The 22,606-nt window shown below is 37.1% G+C and overlaps 1 protein-coding gene across 1 annotated transcript in view; it reads left to right on the top strand.

Moving 5' to 3' along the window:
• Nucleotides 1-1,013: 1,013 nt before the first annotated feature.
• Nucleotides 1,014-22,606, top strand: part of LOC128662206 (vesicle-associated membrane protein 5-like) — a 41,127-nt gene continuing 19,534 nt past the window's right edge. Inside the window, exons 1-2 of the mRNA XM_053716026.1 lie at nucleotides 1,014-1,372; nucleotides 19,648-19,785. Coding sequence (XP_053572001.1) covers nucleotides 1,370-1,372; nucleotides 19,648-19,785 — 141 coding nt within the window. The 5' untranslated portion in view covers nucleotides 1,014-1,369. The remainder of the gene's footprint in view (nucleotides 1,373-19,647; nucleotides 19,786-22,606) is intronic.

Genomic DNA, 22,606 nt, shown 5'->3' with positions numbered 1-22,606 from the left:
GTAAAAGTACAATTTGCATATACAGTATGTTCATATAACTATTTGGTACTTCACTGAATCTAAATACAATTGTGCAGATGGCTAGCATGTAGATAATATCTTTATGTCATCTTAATTCTTTAAAAGTAACATTCTAGTGCACAAATAAAATGATCCGTTTCATTAGAGCAGTTAATTTTTTAAATCAGATTTCTTTCTTTTACTATGTGTTTTAGCCCCATCACTGTCCCTCACCGGACAAGCTCTGACCTGTAGAAAGGAACACAATTTCAACAAAGGGTTCCATTAGAAAGAAGACAATTTGATCATATTAATAAATTGTAAAGTACATTGGAAATATTGTACATTTATATTTAATTTAAAAATGTGACCTCAGTTACAAACATATTGTATTATTCATCATTTAAAAAAAGTTTGCTTATCCCAAATATGTATGTAGACAGTGTAACAGTGCTGCCATCAAATCTCCTTAATTTTTAATCTGCCATTATTATTATTTATTTAAAGGGACAGTCAATGCCAAAAAATTATTGTTGAAAAAGATAGATAATCCCTTTATTACCCATTCCCCAGATTTGCACAGAAAACATGGTTATATGAATATACTTTTTATCTTTGTGATTACCTTGTATCTAAGCATCTTCTGACAGCCCCCTGATCACATGACTTTAAGTCTTGATTGTCAATCCTCTTGATTGATACTCATCCACATTTTACCAATTCCTCCACAGTTTAATTTATTTTTATTTTTATGAATAAAGTTTCTCATTTTTTGTATTTATTGAGGGGGGGGGGGTCAGTGTGGCTCCTCATTTGAGTATGCGTATACCATACTAAGGGTGTATTTAACCAATGACATAAATAGTGAATATTATTGCAGAACAGCTGATATATCTTCCTATAAGGTTACTGCTGTATTCCCTGGAGTCAGTCCAAGTGCCACTACTTTTTACCGTTTATTTAGGGCTCTGAAGGGGCTGAGCAGGAGGAGGGATATTTACTACAGCTGTTCTAGACTCCACCTCTCTTAGGAAACGGATACTTTGACCCGAACTTTATAACTTTATGAGACAGAAAAGAGAAACGAGAATAAACAAACACGGGGAGAGAAAGAAGAATAAACAAACTAGAGGGGGTGTGAGAAAAGAAGGAAGGAGAGAGGAAAACCAAGGAGGGAGGGACTCAGGTCACAGTTTTCCCAGGAGAGTCATACACAGAGTGACACTGCTGCAGAGGCCATTTACATACACAATGTCTCACACAGACTAATAATGTTTTACATACAGTGATTGTCACACGCTGTGTCACTGCCTTGCACCCGGATTACTGCCACTTCTGGTGTCTTCTCTGGAGTTCATACAGCAACAACATGGTAAGTGACGGGGTGAGGGCGAGAAAGTGCACAGTCACAGCCCTACCCTCCTCCATGCTGACTTTTATTCCCCGGATACGTTCAGTTTCTAAATTCACTTTCTGTGGATTAAAGGGAAAAGAGGGCAGAGATCATTTGGAACTCAGAAAACATAAATGACAGGGCTAAAATTAGAAGTAATAAATATAGGCTGGAAGTAAATGTGTTTATCCATATGTATATGAAGCAGGAGCAATGTATGCTACATTTATTTCCATCGACATTTTAAAAAGCAATTTAATGTGTGGAATATGTACTTCGTGATTGGCCAATATTATATTATGCCCCCATCCACTGAGTTTTACTTGCCATGCTGTTTATATGTAGCACATTGTTGCATGATAATATAATGAATCTGCAGTTATTAAATGACACTACTTAACCTCTCTCCATTTGTAACACTATCCACATTTAGTCTCACCTAAAGGGTCAGTCTACTTGAAAATTGTTATTGTTTATTATTACCCATTCCACAGTTTTGCATAACCAACATGGTTATATTAAAGGGATAGTCTTGTCAAAACTAAACATTCATGTTTCAGATAAGAGCATGCAATTTTAAGCAACTTTCTAATTTACTCCTATTATCAATTTTTCTTTGTTCTATTGGTATCTTTATTTGAAAAATCAAAAATGTAAGCTTACAAGCCCTCCCATTTTTGTCTCAGCTCCTGGGTAGCGCTTGCTGATTGGTGTCCAAATGTAGCCACAGCATCACAATTAGAAAGACAAATAATATGTGAACCCATTCAATAATAATAACAATATTCCATTAGGAATGAATTATATTTAAATAATACACTATATCTATTTATCATCTATCTATCTGTATATGTGTGTATGTATATGTATGTATATATATGTGTGTGTGTGTGTGTGTATATATATATATATATATATATATATATATATATATATATATATATATATATATATATATATATATATATATATATACATACAACAAATGTTGCGCAAAGGAGATTTTCAGGGACATTTCCAGGGACAAAATCAGGGACTGTTGGCAACTATGCCCGCCCCAGTACTTTATGAAGTGACCACAGTTGTCAGTGACATGGTCAAGTCCCCCGGTACTGTATATAGTGGTACTGTATAGTGACACTGTTTACCCCCCGCCCCCCCATGCTGTAGTAACAAGGTCTGTAATTTGCTGGTTCCACAAACATACACACACATACATGCATAAATACACACACAATCACATACATACACACACATACATGCATAAATACACACACAATCACATACATACACACACATACATGCATAAATACACACACAATCACATACATACACACACATACATGCATAAATACACACACAATCACATACATACACACACAATCACATACATACACACATACATGCATAAATACACACACAGTCACATACATACATACACAATCACATACATACATACACACATACATGCATAAATACACACACAGTCACATACATGCATAAATACACACACAGTCACATACATACACACATACATGCATAAATACACACATACATGCATAAATACACACAGTCACATACATGCATAAATACACACACAGTCACATACATGCATAAATACACACACAGTCACATACATGCATAAATACACACACAGTCACATACATGCATAAATACACACACAGTCACATACATGCATAAATACACACACAGTCACATACATGCATAAATACACACACACAGTCACATACATGCATAAATACACACACACAGTCACATACATGCATAAATACACACACACAGTCACATACATGCATAAATACACACACACAGTCACATACAAACACACACATACATGCATAAATACACACACAGTCACATACATACATACACACATAAACACCAATGGGTAAAGCAGAAACACTAACCCCTGTAGTCAGAGACACTAGTGAAGCATCATGTCACACTCACATGATATCAGTGCAGGCAGTGGCAGGTCAACGATTTTTTTTTTTTTTTTTGCTGGGCCCCCACAATCAGTGGCCCAGTTGCAGTTGCGTACTCTGCACCCCCCTGTAGTTCCGCCCCTGTATCTATGCCTCTGCAGACTTTCATCTTATCTAAGTGCTTTTTACAAACTTGCATTTTAGCCAATCACATACATACACACACATACATGCATAAATACACACACAATCACATACATACACACACATACATGCATAAATACACACACAATCACATACATACACACACAATCACATACATACACACATACATGCATAAATACACACACAGTCACATACATACATACATACACACATACATGCATAAATACACACACAGTCACATACATGCATAAATACACACACAGTCACATACATGCATAAATACACACACAGTCACATACATACACACATACATGCATAAATACACACAGTCACATACATGCATAAATACACACACAGTCACATACATGCATAAATACACACACAGTCACATACATGCATAAATACACACACAGTCACATACATGCATAAATACTCACACAGTCACATACATGCATAAATACACACACAGTCACATACATGCATAAATACTCACACAGTCACATACATACATAAATACACACACAGTCACATACATGCATAAATACACACACAGTCACATACATGCATAAATACACACACAGTCACATACATGCATAAATACACACACAGTCACATACATGCATAAATACACACACAGTCACATACATGCATAAATACACACACAGTCACATACATGCATAAATACACACACAGTCACATACATACATAAATACACACACAGTCACATACATGCATAAATACACACACAGTCACATACATGCATAAATACACACACAGTCACATACATGCATAAATACACACACAGTCACATACATGCATAAATACACACACAGTCACATACATGCATAAATACACACACAGTCACATACATGCATAAATACACACACAGTCACATACATGCATAAATACACACACAGTCACATACATGCATAAATACACACACAGTCACATACATGCATAAATACACACACAGTCACATACATGCATAAATACACACACAGTCACATACATGCATAAATACACACACACAGTCACATACATGCATAAATACACACACACAGTCACATACATGCATAAATACACACACACAGTCACATACATGCATAAATACACACATAAACACCAATGGGTAAAGCAGAAACACTAACCCCTGTAGTCAGAGACACTAGTGAAGCATCATGTCACACTCACATGATATCAGTGCAGGCAGTGGCAGGTCAACGATTTTTTTTTTTTTTTTGCTGGGCCCCCACAATCAGTGGCCCAGTTGCAGTTGCGTACTCTGCACCCCCCTGTAGTTCCGCCCCTGTATCTATGCCTCTGCAGACTTTCATCTTATCTAAGTGCTTTTTACAAACTTGCATTTTAGCCAATTTGTGCTGGTTCCTGCATAATTTCACGGGAGTCAGCACAATGTTATCTATATGGCACACATGAACTAGCACAATCTGGCTTTGAAAAGCGAATAAAATGTACTGAGATAAGAGGCGGCCTGAGGGGGCTTTAAAACCAATAAGCCTTTACATCTCTGCCTGTTTCTAAGTATATTAATATAACAATGTTGGTTGTGCCATGCTGGGAAATGGGTAGTAAAGGCTTTATCTATCTTATTATACAATGAAAAATAAAAAAAGTAGATTGTCTCTTTAAAGCTGGGATTGGGCGAAGAACTGATTTCTGCTCACTGGAAGGGTTAAATTGTGTGTGGAGTACTACATGGCAAGAAATAGTCATCTAGTGCTCTTGCAAATGGATAACATTCTTACAAAACTGCTGCAATATAGAGCTCCAGACACGTGCACACTCCTAAGCTTATGTCCCTGCTTTTCAGCAAAAGATACCAAAGAAACAAAGACAATTTGATGATAGAAGTAAATTAGGAAGTTGTTTAAAATTGCATGCCCTATCGAAATTTGGAAATAACATTTTTGGTTTTCATGTCCCTTCTAATAGCCCTGGGTGACTTGATATAGCACAGGGTACTTTACTATTTTGGCTTGTGTAAGAAATATAATTATTTCCTGTTTTAGGTTTGATCACACAGGTGAAGTTGGGCAGAGATTTTAAAAATGAAAATTTTGTATTTTTATTTTACTTGAAAGGCATTATTCAGAAACAAATAAATAAATGTATAATTTAAATCAGCTTTGTCAGATAAGATGTATCACCAACATCTAGATCAGGGCTGGAATATTTTTTTTGTGTGTGTGTAAATCTAGGAGACATACAATTAGGAGCCAGAAATTTTTGGCCATCCATATAAAACTGTGAGGTTAAAATACCCCATTTCATAAAAGTAAGAAACACAATTATTGTATAGCCAATAGAAAGGCTAAGCTTGATTATTGCCGTATGACTCGCACAAACATTGGATGAGCGGTGAATACGTCACAGGTTGAAAAAAAGCAATCTTCACAGTGGGCCAACAGTGGTGGGGGTGAGTAATAAACTACAGAAACGTTTTAACCCTTTCAGGTAAGCTTACACTATAAAGCACAGGTACAGATATATTTTTTTTTATACATTGATTTCATATTTAACTTTTTGTAAGACTTAATTTACCATCACTTTAAAATTCTGATACCTTTGACTGTTAATGGTGTTTTTGTATAAAGTGTAGAAAACTATAGAGTGTGCATTTGGATTAATTGTTAAGATTGATTAGACTTAATGTAATAAAAATTGGGGAAGGAAAATTGTATTTTTGGGACACACAAAAAAAAAATATGCTTGAAAATGTAAATCTGTCTACAGAAACTGTGTAGAACAGGGTTCTTCAAACAATGGGCCAGGAACCATTATTGGTTTGCAACACCATGTTTACTGAGTTGCTGCTTGTGTGTGTTTTAGGAGGGTGTGTATATGTGTTTTAATTGTGTGTGGTAGTGTATATGTGTGTGTATTGTATCAGTGTGTGTGGTGTGTCTTTATGAGAATGCGTGTTACTTCCTTTTACAACACTTTCAAGTTTGACTACAATCAGGACTAAAGTACACACACATTTTAGTCACATTGCCAAAAATTGCAGATATCCTGTTATATATTACTTCAGAAATTTTCAGACCAAGCATAAAAAAATTACCACAGAGGTATGTAAAATCATGGCACTGGGCCTTGGGGAAAAAAAGTTTGAAGAACCCTGGTGTAGAGTATAGTTTGCAGTTTTTCAAGATGTTAAGAATTCCATCTAGATTTAAAAAAACACAGTGCCCCCACTTAAAAATACAAATAGAAACTTAATACAATTTTGAAGGGTTCCAAATGAGAGCCTGGCTTCTCCTGCCAACAAAAATCAAGCAAAATCCAAACTATTCTACCTTTCTTAAATAGAAATAGGAAAGTTGTGCTGGCTTTTGCTTATAAACTAGTCTGTAATACTGAATGTAGCATATAGTGTCTGTTGTATTGTGCTTGGTTATGTAAGGATTAACAAGGGTCTTAGAAAGGTCACTGGATATGTTTGTATTCATTTAGATGGCTTTTTCTTTTTTGATGACTTGCATTGGACCCCTAGATATCAAACTCACACAGACACATTTAATTTTGACAGTGAAACAATGAAATGCCAATTGACAGTGACTATGACTATTTTGGTAGTCATGATTTGATCATTTTGAAATATGCTTGTATACCATTTTATTTGAGACTTGACAGTGACAAATATGTACACTCAATAGCTGCAGTGTTTAAAACTGTGTGTTAAGAGGACCAATAAAGTGTTCTCCACAAAAAAATAAAAAATTGCCAGCTGGGTGGCATTATGAAGTAGCCTAGCGGGGGGCAGTGTAATACTTTGCAATATTATAACATTTTATGCTATTTATCAGTGTTACTTAAAGGGACATGAAACCCAACCTTTTCCTTCATGATTCAGATATAGTATAACATTTTAAACAACTTTAATCTACTTCTATTATCAAATTGGTTTAATTCTCTTGGTATCCTTTAGGGATGCACCGAAATTTCGGCCGCAGAAAGTTTCGGCCGAAAATGGCATTTTCGGCTATTTCGGTTTTTGTTTTTTTTGCCTGTTATTTTCGGGAAAATTATTGTGTAGCATGTTTCAAATTTGATGCTAGCCTAGAGCTGCTATTTAAGTTTATTACTTGACTTACTGTTCTGCATATAATGAGTTTTCTAGGACTATACTTTATTTGGATAATTAGTAAAAAAAAACTGTTAAATATGATTCTGTTACATAGAACTAAATGAAGAATAATACAGTATATTGATATTTATAATTGTTTTAAGTAGGGATGCACCAAAATTTTGGTTCCAGAAACATTTTGGCCGAAAATGGCATTATTTTTTGCCTGTTTTTTTTTTTTCTTGGTAAAATTATTGTGTAGCATATTATTGTTTTAAGATCTTTTTGTCCAATTTTAGTGTGTTACTTTCAATAAAAGTGTGGGCTTTTTTATTGGCTCTAATTATGCAAAAATAAATAAATACATTTGAAAAAATACATTTTCGGTATCAGTTTCGGTTTTCGGCCAAGTGCATCCCGGATTTTCGGATTCGGTTTCGGTCCAGAATTTCCATTTCGGTGCATCACTAGTATCCTTTGTTGAATAGCATAACTCAGTAGGCTCAGGAGCTTGACTCTAGCTGCTGATTGGTGGCTGCACATATGCCTGTTTTCATTTTCTTACTGATGTGTTCAGCTAGCTCCCAGTAGTGCATTGCTCCTCCTACTTATCAAGAGAATGAAGCAAATTTGATACTAAGGGCCAGATCTATTAAAGGGACATTAAACACTTTGAGATGGTAATATAAAATGATACATTGTATATAATAAAACAACTCTGCAATATACTTTCATTATTTATTTTGTCCTCTTTGTCTGTAATTCCATTCTGAAATTGTGAGCTTTTCAGTTCCTGTTAGAAATGGAAGTGCAGAACACTGTTAAATCCAGCACAACCATTGGCTGCACACTCTAGTGACCTATTTATAACTGTCTCTAATTGGCCACAGCAGAGAAGGTAACACAAGTTACAACATGGCAGCTCCCAGTGTTTTATAGACACTAAAACTTTACACTTATTTTGTCACTTTTTAAACAACTAATGAAACTTTAAAATAAACATCTGCATGTTAGTCATGGACTAATCTTTTCTTTGAATGCATCATTCTATCTAGCATGTATTTAGTGTTTAATGTCCCTTTAAGTGAGAGCAGCTCAGTGCGGCAAACGCTTCCAACAAATAAAGGAGCTTTTCAGTATGAAGTATTTTATACTTCATGACTGAAAGTCCTCTTTATTTGTTCCAATGGTAAATCCTAGCGTTTCACAAACGCTAGGAATTACAATCACTTTAATAATAATATTATTATTATTATTATTAATAATAATAAAATAATGTTTACTAATCAGCTGATTATTTAACCTGTGCTCTAGTTCAGTTATTCTCAAAATCGGGCCTGTTAGGAAGGCCTTAGGACAGTTTTGAAAATCCGTGGGGTGGAGCAAACTGGATGTGTTTTAACACATTAGAGCATTTTATTATTGCACTAGCATGTGCCATTATCTTTACCTTATCTTTTTAGAGTTTGGTAAATAAAATGGCGTTGATGAAAATAGTCAATTTGAAGAAATATCTCAACAGGACCATGCTCTTATTGAAAATCACTAAGAGATAACTCTGTTTAGTTCATAAGTAACTAGATATTTTCCCTATTATTTGCCTTGTGTTTTCAGCTCATTTATGGTTACTAGAAACTAAAATAAAATGTGTAGTAAACTATAAAAACCGACTATGCGAACACTTACAAGTAAAGCATAAAGTAACGTGTGATATGTAGTACTGAAATGACATTAGCACAATCATTTAACTTTTATTAACATTGAGTACATCATTCTTTCAGTTTTCTTTTTTAGTCTCACAGTTTGGTTATTGCGTTTAGTAGGAGCCACTTTGTCTGTTGTTAAGAGTTTGCTATGAATTGTTTATATTTTGGAAATTATGGCCTTTGTTCCTGCCCAACATTTTCATTTCCAATTATATCTTATGATAAGAGGAAGTTCGCAAGCTTAAAGGGCCACTGTAAGTAAATATTTTCTATGCCTGTTACTAACTAACTATCCCAAATACGCTTTTTATCAATAGCATTTCATTAACATATCTCTACCGTATATTAGAAATCTTGTCTGCAAATTTAATTGTTTTCCAAACCCACTCCGTGGGTATCCTTTGCTCTGTACCAATCCGTTTACAATACCTAGGTTTCAAAATGGCGCTTTAAACACAAAGTTATTGGTTTAAGTATTTTGAACACGCAGTGCTGAAAATAGTGGGCAGGATAATGTGACATCATCGACGAATAAAAGATATAACTTTTAGAACGTTATGAAACTTTGTTTTGGAGAAAATATAGGTCAGTAGGTTTTAATTAATGTTTATTAACTTTAATATGTTAGTTGTTTAGCTTAAAAATTATAACAGAAAGTGATCCTTTAAAAGTACATCTAAATCCTCTTGCTTATAAACAGGTAGATTATGAGTTGTGCATTCGTGTTTTAACGCTGACATTTTTTTAATTTCAGCATTAAAACAGCAACGTAGCCATTATAAGTCTTGTCGGTTTAGCTGTACCGCAAGCCTTTTAGCCTGTAACGCAGCGCCAGTCACGCACTTCCTATAACGTCAAGATCCGTACCGGCATCTGAGAGCAGTAGTTATGAGTTTTTCGCTACAAAACTGTTACATAAAACTCATAACTAATCTGTTACAAAATACACTAAACACCCATAAACTACCTATTAACCCCTAAACCGAGGCCCTCCCGCATAGCAAACACTATTTAAATATTATTAACCCCTAATCTGCCTTCCGCCCACATTGCCCCCACTATACTAAAGATATTAACCCCATTCCACCGCTCCCCAACAGTCACCACCGCCACTATATTACACCTATGAACCCCTAAACCGCAAGCACCCCACAACAAAATATACTAAATTAAACTATCGACCTCTAAACTGAAAGCCCCCCACATCGCAATAAACTAATTTAAACTAGTAACCCCTAACCCTAATGCCCCTTAACTTTATATTAAAATTACAATTTCCCTATCTTAAATTAAATTAAAACTTACCTGTCAAATTAAAAAAACTTAGTTTAAACTAACAATTAAACTAATATAACTATTAAACTAAAATTAAACTAACTACCAATTAAATAATCTATATTACACATTAGAAAAATCCTAAAACTACTATAAAAATTACAAAGTATCTAATTACAAAAAATAACAAATTAAATTATCAAAAATAAAAAAGAATTACACCTAATCTAATAGCCCTATAAAAATAAAAAAGCCCACCAAAAATAAAAAAACCTAGCCTACAATAAACTACCAATAGCCATTAAAATGGCCTTTTGTAGGGCATTGCCCTAAGTTAAACAGCTCTTTTACCTGTAAAAAAAATAATAATACAAAGACCCCCCAACAGTAAAACCCACCACCCAACCAACCCCCCAAAATAAAAAAACCTAACTCTAACAAAAACCTACCCATCTACCCATTGCCCTGAAAAGGGCATTTGTATGGGCATTGCCCTTTAAAGGGCATTTAGCTCTTTTAAGAAAAGCCCAAACCCTAAACTAAAAAAAACCCACCCAAAAAACCTTAAAAAAACTTAACACTAACCCCTCTTTAGGTACTCAGTTGCTGAAGTTCCTCTTGAACGATCTTCATCTCGGCGGCTCCATCTTCATCCTGGCGGCATCTTCTATCTTCAGCGCGGAGCGGGTCCATCCTGAAGACATCCAGCACGGAGCATCCTCTTCATACGGGCGCCGCCGTATACTGAATCTTCAATGCAAGGGAGCCTTTTCAAAATGGCATCCCTTGCATTCCTATTGGCTGATTTGATTTTGGAAATTCAAATCAGCCAATAGGATAAGAGCTACTAAAATCCTATTGGCTGTTCAAAACAGCCAGTAGGATGAGAGCTTCTAAAATTCTGTTTTGTGGTGGCTTTTTCTTTTTAGAATAGCCATTTTTTATTTTTAATGGGCAGCAAAAGAGCTGAGTGCCCTTTTTAAGGGCAATGCCCATACAAATGCCTTTTTCAGGGCAATGGGTAGATTAGGTTTTACTTTATTTTTATTTTTTGGGTTTGGGGGGTGGGGGTTTGTATACTGTTAGAGAGTGTTTGTTTATCTTTTGTAGAAAAAGAGCTGATATCTTTAGGGCAATGCCCTACAAAAGGCCCTTTTTTATTGTAGATTAGGTTTTTTTTTTTTTTTTTTTTTTAAATGGTATTAGAATAGGAATAATTTTTATTGTTTTGGATTATTTTCTTTTTTTTTGTAATGTTAGGTTTTAGTGTAAGGCAGCTTAGGTTTTATTTCACAGGTAAGTTTGTATTTATTTTAACTAGGTAGTTTGTTAGTAGTAACTATTTACTAACTAGTCTACCTAGTTAAAATAAATAAAAAGTTACCTGTGAAAACAATAAAACCTAAGCTAGCTACAATATAACTATTGTATAAGGGCGTCGATATCAGGAGAGGCAGATTAGAGGTTAATACCTTTTATTTATGTGGCGGCAATATCGGGAACGGCAGATTAGGGGTTAATAGATTTGTGGGGGTTTATGTTAGGGTGTTAAGTTTAAACGTAACTATTTTTTTTTCCCCATAGACATCAATAGGGCTGCGTTACGGAGCTTTTCATTCCGCGCTTCAGGTGTTTTTTTCTAACCCATTCTCCCCATTGATGTCTATGGGGAAAACGTGCACGAGCACATTAAAACAGCACTTGTATTTTGTGTGGTATGGAGCTCAACGCAACCATATCGCACGCACAAGCCGGCTGTTTCAAAACTTGTAATGGCAGCGCTATGGAGGGTGAAATTACGCAACTTTTGTTGCGTTCGTTAAATACCCTCTAACGTGCATAACTCTTAATCTACCTGAAAGTATATTAACCCCTAATCCGCCATTCACCCACATTGCAATCTACCTAATAAAAGTATTAACCCCTAATCCGCCATCCCCCAACATTGCAAAGTAACTAATGAAGCTATTAACTCCTAAACCACCAACCCCCCACAATGCAAATGTGACGGATAGCCCGGCTACCCCATCTGGGTAGCTCCGCCAAATGGGTCCTACTTCCTTCCTGCCGACTGATGCCCGACAGCACCAGTACTCAGGGTCCCACCCTATGGCAGACTCCAGCTACCCCGACTGAGTAGCTCTGCCAGAGGGTCCTTCCTTTGCCTGCAACAGGCTGCTATGTAGCCCAGGAAAGTGATTTTAGCTGGAGCCCATCCAAATAACTAGACAGACTAGCCTTCAGGTTAAACAGGAACTGATTTTATTGAAAACACACACTCCTTTTATACAGACAGCTCATCTTGATAAGACCCTGGACAATCCCACTATTTTCTCGCCATTCCCGCCCCTCCAGACTGACCGGCGCCTCCATAGGAGCCACAGTCCCACATAATCTCAATACCTACGGGTGGCGGTTTCAGGGTGATCCCGGTGGAGCGGCGGCACTTCCAGGGTGTCATTTTAAAGCTCTCGATCCCCAGATTTCACAGTCCAAAAATCAGCATGATTAGTTACTGGGGATCGGAGTTACAGTCCGTTGAATTTATGGGTTTAGGGGTGTCCAAAACCCCCGGTTCCCAAAGGAGCTCCCCTCCGGTAATTCCCCCACCTCTTGTCCTCTCTAGGGGCTACTAATCCCCAAAAGAGCGGAGCTCTGGGGCACATGGTTGCTGGAGCGACCAGGGGTAAAGTTAGCGGGTGTCCTGCTGTCCGACCGGGAGTTCCAGGAGCCTGGACAGTCTGAGAGGGGTTAGGTGGGTGTCTGTGGTGGGGCGGCTAACCAGGAGTTCCAGGAGCCAGGCCAGCCTAGGAGGGTTTTCCTGGTCATACCCCAGCTCTTCATAAACAAGCAAACCAAAGCTTCCACTGAGAAACAACAGGGGTGAGGTTGTAGGGGGTATGGATTTAACCCTTGCAGCCCAGTATCCGTGACAGCAAATAACTAATTTAATTACTAAGCCCCCTAACCTAACACCCCCTAAATTAACCTCAATTACCTAAAATTAAAAAATACTAAATTACAATTATAATTAAAAAAAACTAACATTACTTTAAAAATAAAAAAACTAAGTTTAAATTAATCTAAAATTACAAAAAAATAAAATCTAACATTGCAGAAAATAATAAACCAAATTATCAAAAATTAAAAAATTAAACCTGGGGGCGGAGCCAACTACCGAAGAGGAGAGACGTTTTACTTCAGAGCTCCTGAAGCCTGGCTGTTAAAACTTTTATTTATGGAGATTTAGGAACCTATATATATATTTTTGCATCACGCTATGAGGATGGAGGAATCTTCCACATGCCTCAATTCTTTATTGGAAAGCCTGCTTGAGAAAGCTGACAGTTATCACAACTTATGATCTCTCATTCAGGAACCATGTCGCCAAGATGGCGTTTCTCGCCTTTCCATCTCTGATATCCACATGGCTGACCGGACAGCAGACTTACTGCCTACTCCACACTTTATTGAGAGACTGCAAGAAAGGCAGCTTGAATGTGGTTTGACCGATCTTTTACCTGGGAATGCATATTGTGACCCGACGCAAACGCACTCTACTGGCCCGGTCTGCATGGGGGCCGTTGTATCAGGCTCAGTGAGATTCCACCAGACCACAGCTGCGCAGAGCTCATGGCCCTGTCTGTCTCCTCACTCAAGCCTGCAAATATTGTCAAAGCCCAAGTTACTTGAGACACCGGACGATGCAGGGGGCTATTGCGAGCACTTAGGGGAGAACTTTTACCTGCCATTTAAGATTACTAGATTCTCCGGGGAGGATCGCCCAGAAGCCCTTAACTTCTCCATTGGGGTTAAAGCTCTTACTCTGGAAGATCTCCTCTTTGATTCTGCCTAAAGATAGCTCAGGACTTCACCTTTCCCTGCCTTCGCAACTAGCTCAAGGCAAATTACCACAGGAGACTCACAGAATGGGTGTCATGCTTCGTAGTTCTATACTGAAAGGCCCGTATAATCCGGGTGGCCGGTTTCCCTACATACCGAGCATGGGATATGATGTGAGGTAGATAAGTAGTTTTTTATCATAGTTGTGCAGCTGGACTCAAGAGGGTTTGATACTCTATTACCCTACCTCCTTTTTTTTATTTTATTCTACTCCTTTAGGGGCAAGCTTTGGACATTTGTTCTAACAGCGCATACCTCCTCATATTACAAGCGCTTTTTTTTTTTTTCACCTAAATGACTAAATTAGACTCTACCTCACGAGCCTAGTTAATACTCTCATGTTTTCTGCAATATATTTCAAATTGGCCTAATTTTACCTGCTGTTTTGGCAGGTGTGCATATGTTTTTATGCTCCCTCTATCTAAGTGCAAAGGTTTTGTTAAATGTGGTTGTGTTTGTATTAAGAAATAATTACTTTACTCTAGCTAAACTAGCCCCTAGTGACACTTTTCTAACTAAATATTACTTGTCAGCATATAGTGTTCATATTAGTGCAGCTTGTTAAGTTTAGGTATGCACTAAATTGTTCTTAGGTTCACTGTTTTCTGTACATATACGTTTTGTTCTCTGGCCTCTATACCATGCTGGAAACTTATATGTCTCAAAATGGAACCTTAGGGGATTTTCCCCAGATATGACCTCCCTAAGGGCTATACTGACTTCATCCCAATAGTTATCCCTAGCCTGAGTAACACAGTTAATAGATTATATGTCCTAAGTATAAATGGGAAAATGTTTGCCTACAAAGCTTAATTACCTAGTATTTATACGGGGTTTTGGTATATTTTTGTGTATGACCTTGACACTCTGAATGCTTATGGGATATGTACATGTTACAGCCATTAATAGTTAAGTTGTGATGGTTACTTATATTTAGGCTACCATAGTTAGAGAAAGGCTCATATTAAAGCTACATTACCCGATAACTTACTCTGATAAAATAGTGGACCATCCAGAATATTTCCTATAAGATCACCATAAGCCACTACTATTTTATAGTTTAATACTTTTTCTACCTTTTTTATATTTGTTAGCGATTATTGCTGCTTTACCCACTATAGGGAATGCTATATGACGCAATATAGTTCATTGAGTTCTTACTAGGACCCTTCTTACTTTCCTAATGGTGCTCTTCTATATGATTGTTTTAATGTGACAAATGCTATATTTAGTTATTACTAAACAGAGTTAGCTAGCCTTGTAAAGTTTACTGTTGACATTGCATACATTATGGTAGTGTTTTGTTTGAAGTCTTAACGTGAAAAGATATATACTATTCATATATATGTTGGTTGCAATTAGCTATGGTCCCTAGATAATACCTAATTTGTGGTTCCTCTCTTACTTTATAGGGGCATAGATTTAAGTGTCATATAGACTCCAAGTCCTTCTAGTGGGCTCTCATACGTGCATACTCTAAGGGACGATCAAAAATGTATTCCTCATTTCTCACCTAGGTTTTTCTCTTAACTACCTAACTCATTGATTGCTACCACGACTTTAAGCTTTTTAGCCCTGATCCTAAATAAAGAGTACACAACAGGTCCCATACATCCTAGCATTATGTAGACTTGACCTCCTAATTCACTCTACCATATCTTATGGTAGTTATTTATTGATACCTTCTACCTGTTATGACAAAACACCTAAGTCCCATTAAAGCTTTCTGTCACATTACTTGTGCAAGAATGACATAGTCGATAACTTTTTAAATTAGAGAAGTTTTACTTCGTAATCTTAGAGCAAGCATCAGTTGTATGCACTGTGCCCTGCTATTGGACTTCTCAGGTTAGGAACTGCCCCTAAAACAGTTGTTTATATAAAATTCCTGTAGGGGCTATAGGGTAATCCTCTCGTTATTTATTTTTACAGGCTTACACTACCTAGGACTATGACTTTGCTGATTTCAGGACATTAGCGGTTTATACATATTATACAACAGTGTCGTGTCCTACTAGCCCTGATGCCATTCTTCTCCAAAAGATGGATGATATACATATATATTCACATTCCAATAGCTCCGTTATAACTCATATTTCTTTTTGTATGGATCCCCATATTTACAAACCTGACATGCTGACTGGCTCCGCCCTCCACTTCCACCCCCCCTCCCTATTCTATTTCGAGCGGCTCTTGCCGCTGCATTCCCCCCCATTTACCATAAAGCTTACTCCCCCTTGGCCCTAATTTTACTTGAATAGATACTCTACTTTACTTTTTATACGGCACAGAGAGAATCATTATTGTTTTTATTACCTTTATTATAAAACGGAAGTCTCACTTTAGATCGCCCGAATCTTATAATAATGTTTGAGCTATATGGATACATAATGCCCTGTCTACAGGGTTTTTTTTTTTTCTCTTCTGTAATTCTTATCTAACGATACTGTATATGCACTTTTTTGTAAATGTTTTGGGGCATACCCTTTATGTTGTATATGTTTATGACTTCAATAAAAATTGTTTAAAAAAAAAATAAAAAAAATTAAACCTAATCCCAATGAAAATAAAAAAGCTCCCCCCCAAATAAAAACACCCCTTAATCTAAACTACCAATAGCCCTTAAAAGAGCCTTTTTTAGGTCATTGCCCTAAATTACACAGCTCTTTTACATTTAAAAATACTAAGCCCACCAAACCCCCCAAAATAAAAAACCTAACACTAAAAAAACCTAAGCTATCCATTGCCCCTAAAGGGGCATGTGTATGAGCAATGTCCTTTAAAAGGGCATTCAGATCTTTTACAATCCCATTAAAACCCTAATCTAAAAAACAGACCCTCAAAAAATAAAAAAAATCCTAAATCTAACCCCCAAATAGGTACTCACCGTTCCTGAAGTCCGGCGGACTAGGTCTTCTTCCAGGCAGCAATATCTTCTTCCAGCGCTGCAACCTCTTCTATCTTCATCCAGGACCAAGCAGGCGCGGAGCTGAGGTGACCGCGGAACATAAGACTAGCGACCAGGGCCGGACTGGGACCAAATATAGGCCCGGGTATTTTAAGGCAAAGCGGCTCTCCCATATACACACACACATCAGATACATTCCGATGCATGCATGAGACATACACACACTCATATGCACGCACATTACACATACATACACTTGTGTATGAATAATGGCACAATACTTTTATTATTAGTTGCGATGTGGGGGGATTGCGGATAGAGGGGTTTTGACGTGCCGTGTTTATTTTTGGGAGGCGGGTTAGACTTTTACTGGAAAATTTTCTAAGTTTCTAAACTGCCGTAAGTCACTGGCAACCCCAGAAATGTATTTCTGGACATCGCTAGTTTATCCAACTTACGGCAATTTATAAACAGCCGGCGGGGTTTATGTGATTCCCCGATGTGCAGGGTAAAATTACGGGCGACGCAGGTTTTCAGCAGTTACGCTGAAGCCTGCGACGTATATGTAATCTCGCCCCTGGTTTACAGCTTTTACTTTTTTACCTCTCTAGGGAACGTGGGACAAGCACAATTTTTACACAAAAATGAAAGGTGTTTAATGTCCCTTTAAAGTGATGGTAAACTGTAGCATTTTTGAAACACTAGTCTGCATGTAAGGATAAAATAAAAGTACATCCATAATTTTTATTTAAACATGCGCTAAAATTGTATCTGTAGCGAAGGAAAGAAGGCGCCAAATAGGGTGATATCGCTACAAACAAATATAATGGCAAAGTGATAAAGAATATTACTCACAAGCCAAGCGGCACTGAATTGTGCCTTCACAAGCGGACCGGGACCTCAGCGTCGCCCGGAAGACCAACCAAGGCAAAATCCAATCGATGGTCAGGAACACTCTACCGACAGCCAATCAGGGCCCGAAGCGGCAACACACCTTCCTTTCAAAACCTACGGGTCTCTACACTTCCAGCTGGGAATAGATGATACACCACAGGTGCCGGGAAATTACTCCAGTTCCTTGGTAGTCGTAAAGGAAATGAAAAGTGGATAAAGGGGAGAACAAACTCCAGCAGGATATATAAAAACAAGTTTATTAAAATGTTTGAAGGCACAATTCAGTGCCGCTTGGCTTGTGAGTAATATTCTTTATCACTTTGCCATTATATTTGTTTGTAGCGATATCACCCTATTTGGCGCCTTCTTTCCTTCGCTACAGATACTACTTACCCTGTCTATATCGGAAGAGCAGCCTGGTTTCTACGATTTTGGAAGCCGTCGATTACCACCTTTGTTTGTTCCCTGAGCGCACCTACATAGGAGGACGACACCCTGAACTGTTTGCTAAAATTGTAACTTTATTTTGTGTCTCTTTCTACTAACATAACCCCTCCACAAAGCTAATTTATTTCACAAGGTAATATTTCCACCTCTTTTCCAATAACTGTGCTAGCCATATGGCACTGAACGGTAGCAGACTAGCTTTTCAGAAATGGTACAGTTTACCATCGCTATTTAAGGACTGATTGCTCATTGGCTGATAAGCAAATCTCCCACTTCTTTACTGGTGCAGAGCGACATGCCTCAACTAGAGATGTTTTCTTCTTAGTATAGACACATCCGTTTAAAAAATAGAAACTAACAAAAAAAAAAAAAACTGTTACATCTTTTTAAATGCTGTCTCTTAGATTCAACAAAGTAAAGAAATATAAAAGCACAATGTACTCAGACAAGCAGCTGAGAATGGTGCTTTGCATAGCTGCTGCACGGACATCCTTTCTAATGGCTGCATGTCCTTTGTCTTCCATCCTCCACTGGGCAGTTGATTTCTGCTATTTCCCCTTATTTCTTACAGCCAGTACTCCAGGATTCTTATTTTCAGTATAAAGTGTGGTTTCAACAGGCAAAAGCAGTTAACTCAAATGGAAAAATAAATATAAAGTAACTGTTTGCTAACAAAATAATACTCTCCAGCAGGTAAAATTGATAATTGGAGAGAACATTTGAAAGTGTTCCTTTAACGTGCTACATTTGATTGCGGATTTTCAATTATGTGCGCATTTTAATCAATTAGTTCACACTCAGCCAAAGCGATTATATGATCTTTGGGAAATTTTCGCAAATTTCTTCGTAATGTGACAGTGATGTGTGACATAATAACGATGTAAGGTTGACCAACTGGTAACATGTCCCTCATTATCCCACAGGCGAGCAATAACCTGGAAATGTGTCAGCAAAGCGCAGAGGAAGTGAAAGGTCTGATGGCTGATAATGTCAAGAAGGTCATCGAAAGAGAAGGAAAAATAGCTGATATGGAAGTGCGATCCGATGACTTGCTTAGCATGGTAAGTCATGGCACACTATACAGTCTACTTATTCTTCTCTTCCCTGTTATATCAATATGGCTCCCTCTCTGTCTCACCTGCATTGTCATCCTGTTTCCTTACTGCATATACTACCCCAGAATAATGCATTACTTTTACGGTAATATCTTGCTTTCATTTCCTGCTAACTATTGTCCTGTAGCTGAAGATGTTTCTCAGGCTTTATTAAAGGGATATAAACGTGCAAAAAGAGTATGCTCAGTTAGAACTTTTTTTTATTGCACTATTGCTTGCTTATAATATGTTAGATTCAGCTCTAGAGGAGCAGTGCACTACTGGGAGCTAGCTGAATACACCAGGCAAGCCAATGACAAGAGGCATGTGTGCAGCCACCAATCAGCAGCTAGCTCCCAGTAGTGTATTGTTGCTCCTGAGCCTACTTATGTATGCTTGTCAACAAAGGCAGGGGGTTATTTGTAGGGTTGAGAGCACTATTAGGCTGACATATGCCCTCTTTACTTAATATTTGCTGTCTACATTGTCCAACCCTTACCATTTAAAAAAAAATTGTGTGTATCACCAACAAAGATAAATAAGATGTAGTTTACAACATGGCTTTAATTTTTTTTCCCTTTTAAGCTGTCATTCAGTTTGAGTTATGCTTATTTTAGAGCCCCAATCTAATCCCTTTGGGATGGTGTTTAACTGTAAGAGAACACCCTTTTTTGTTTGAACAAACCAGGAACATGCTATTTTCTACAATAGTACTTAGCAATAAAAATAGCAATGTCCTTAAAGGGATGTGAAACAGTGCTCCTAGACCTATAGTAAAAACAAATATGATAAATCAAAGTAAACATAAAAAACAGATTGTGTAAAAAATAAATAAAATCAGCAACAACTTACTTGTTTTCATGCAAAACTACCACTGTAGCCCCTAGCCTTGGGGAGATGATAGGACTGACAACATTATGTCCTCTTCTGAGCATGGGCAAGAAACTACCTGTTTCTCTTGTATTCACTAAACAGTACTGGCCTGATGATCAAAAGTTTGTCACTAAAATGTGGGAAACCATGTTTAGCCGCACAGGGCCAGTCTTGGTGCAATTATCAAAGAAAATAGGCTATCCCTGCAAGTGGCCTAGGGTTGTCACTTCACCCATGTTTTCCTGGACACTTATGAGGTATACATGCTGCAGGGTGTGCAGGTAGGGACATGAATTTCAACTCTGGAAAGCACTCAAATAGTGACACTAAAGAGTGCCATTCATGTTCCTCTCTGCAGTTCTCTGCAGCATGTATAACTCATGTGTCCATGAAAATATGGCCGACGTGGCAACCCTAGAATCGCCCATAGAAATAATGAGCTCTCAGCTATGTAAAAGTTCACAATGGAGAACGAAGTACACAGGGAGAACCCGGTGTATGTTTAAACCTTAATATTATGCCTAATAAAATCAAAATACGCTGTTTTCACTGTACTATACCTTTTTAAAATAGCTGTTATTTCTGTAAACATAGGTTTTCTTTTCAGAGTAATTAATGTTTTGAGTATTTTGATAAAAGCTCACTCACCACCTTTTAATTAGAGCCAGAGAGCTTTAAATCATCTGGCCCTAAACCAGCTCATGTTACTCTAAAAGATTTATGACATCAGCAGCTAGATAAGCCTTCCTGTAGGGCTGTGCCAGGATGTAATGGTCACTGCACAAATTAAGTTTAAAAAAAAAATTATCCTTTTAAAATGATGGATAATTCATTTTGCAATTATTTCTATTAAGTATAACCCAGTGCTTAGTGCTTTTTTATTACTATGAAACATACTGTTTTATATCTCTTTAGATTACATAGATTAATACCAAACCTTTTTTTTTTAGACTTCTAAAATAAAGTGCACAGGTTTCACCAGCTTATTTACATGTATTCTCGTTTTTCTGTTTTATTGCAATAAAAAAAAATGAAGCCGTTGACTTGCACATCAAAGCTCATGCAGTCAGCTTCCTTTAAGCAGAAACAGGTGTCAGATGCTGGCTTTGTTCCAACACCCAGTAATACTCCAGGAAATGATGTAGCTCAGCCCTGGTGTTTATAGTAAAGGTGATGTTCACTTATGCATGAACAGGAAAACCAGCCGTTTATTTTCATGTAGCTTTTTGTACACCATATGCATACACAGGTTCTCTCTAACTCTGGTGAGCAGTGTGCAGAAGAAAATAAAGAGAACTCACATTTGCAAATAAAATAAGCAAATAGTATTAATGAAAGATCCATGCAGTGATTGGGATAATAATATCATTTTAAAAAAATGTATATTTTGTAAACTGCAAAGCAAAATTAGCTGGGCATCAAACTCATTTTTTATATGCATAGTATATGTCAGCAGTTAACTCTAGATTTTTCTTTGCATAAATGTTTTGTAGACGATCCATTTATATAGCACATACATTTATTTTTTTTAAATGTATAGTTTTGCTTATTTTTAAATAACATTGCGCTGATTTTTAAACTCCTAACCCATTCCCAAAGTTTTTAGAAGTAGACTGTTGGAGTGTTTTACCTTTTTGCTTTCCAGACCATTTCAGTGGGTGTCCCCACCTAACCTTTTCAACAGTGCTTCTAAGTAAGTTTTTAAAAGGTTTTATACTGGAATTTTAGATCAGTATCTGTGCATGTAGGCCACTTTGTATTTAAAGAGGACTACTACTGATTGTGCTCAAGGGCAGGGCATTCCTCTCCTTTTGTATAACTGAATAATTGCACCTACAACTGCTATTTACCCCTACTGTACTTGTTTGTGTATTACTGTATCCCTGTAATGTTTTTATTCTTTGTATAGCGCTGC

This window comes from Bombina bombina, chromosome 6, assembly GCF_027579735.1.
Source record: "Bombina bombina isolate aBomBom1 chromosome 6, aBomBom1.pri, whole genome shotgun sequence".
Taxonomy (NCBI): domain Eukaryota; kingdom Metazoa; phylum Chordata; class Amphibia; order Anura; family Bombinatoridae; genus Bombina; species Bombina bombina.
The sequence above is the reverse complement of the archived record's forward strand: the minus strand, read 5'-3'. Positions and strand labels throughout refer to the sequence as shown.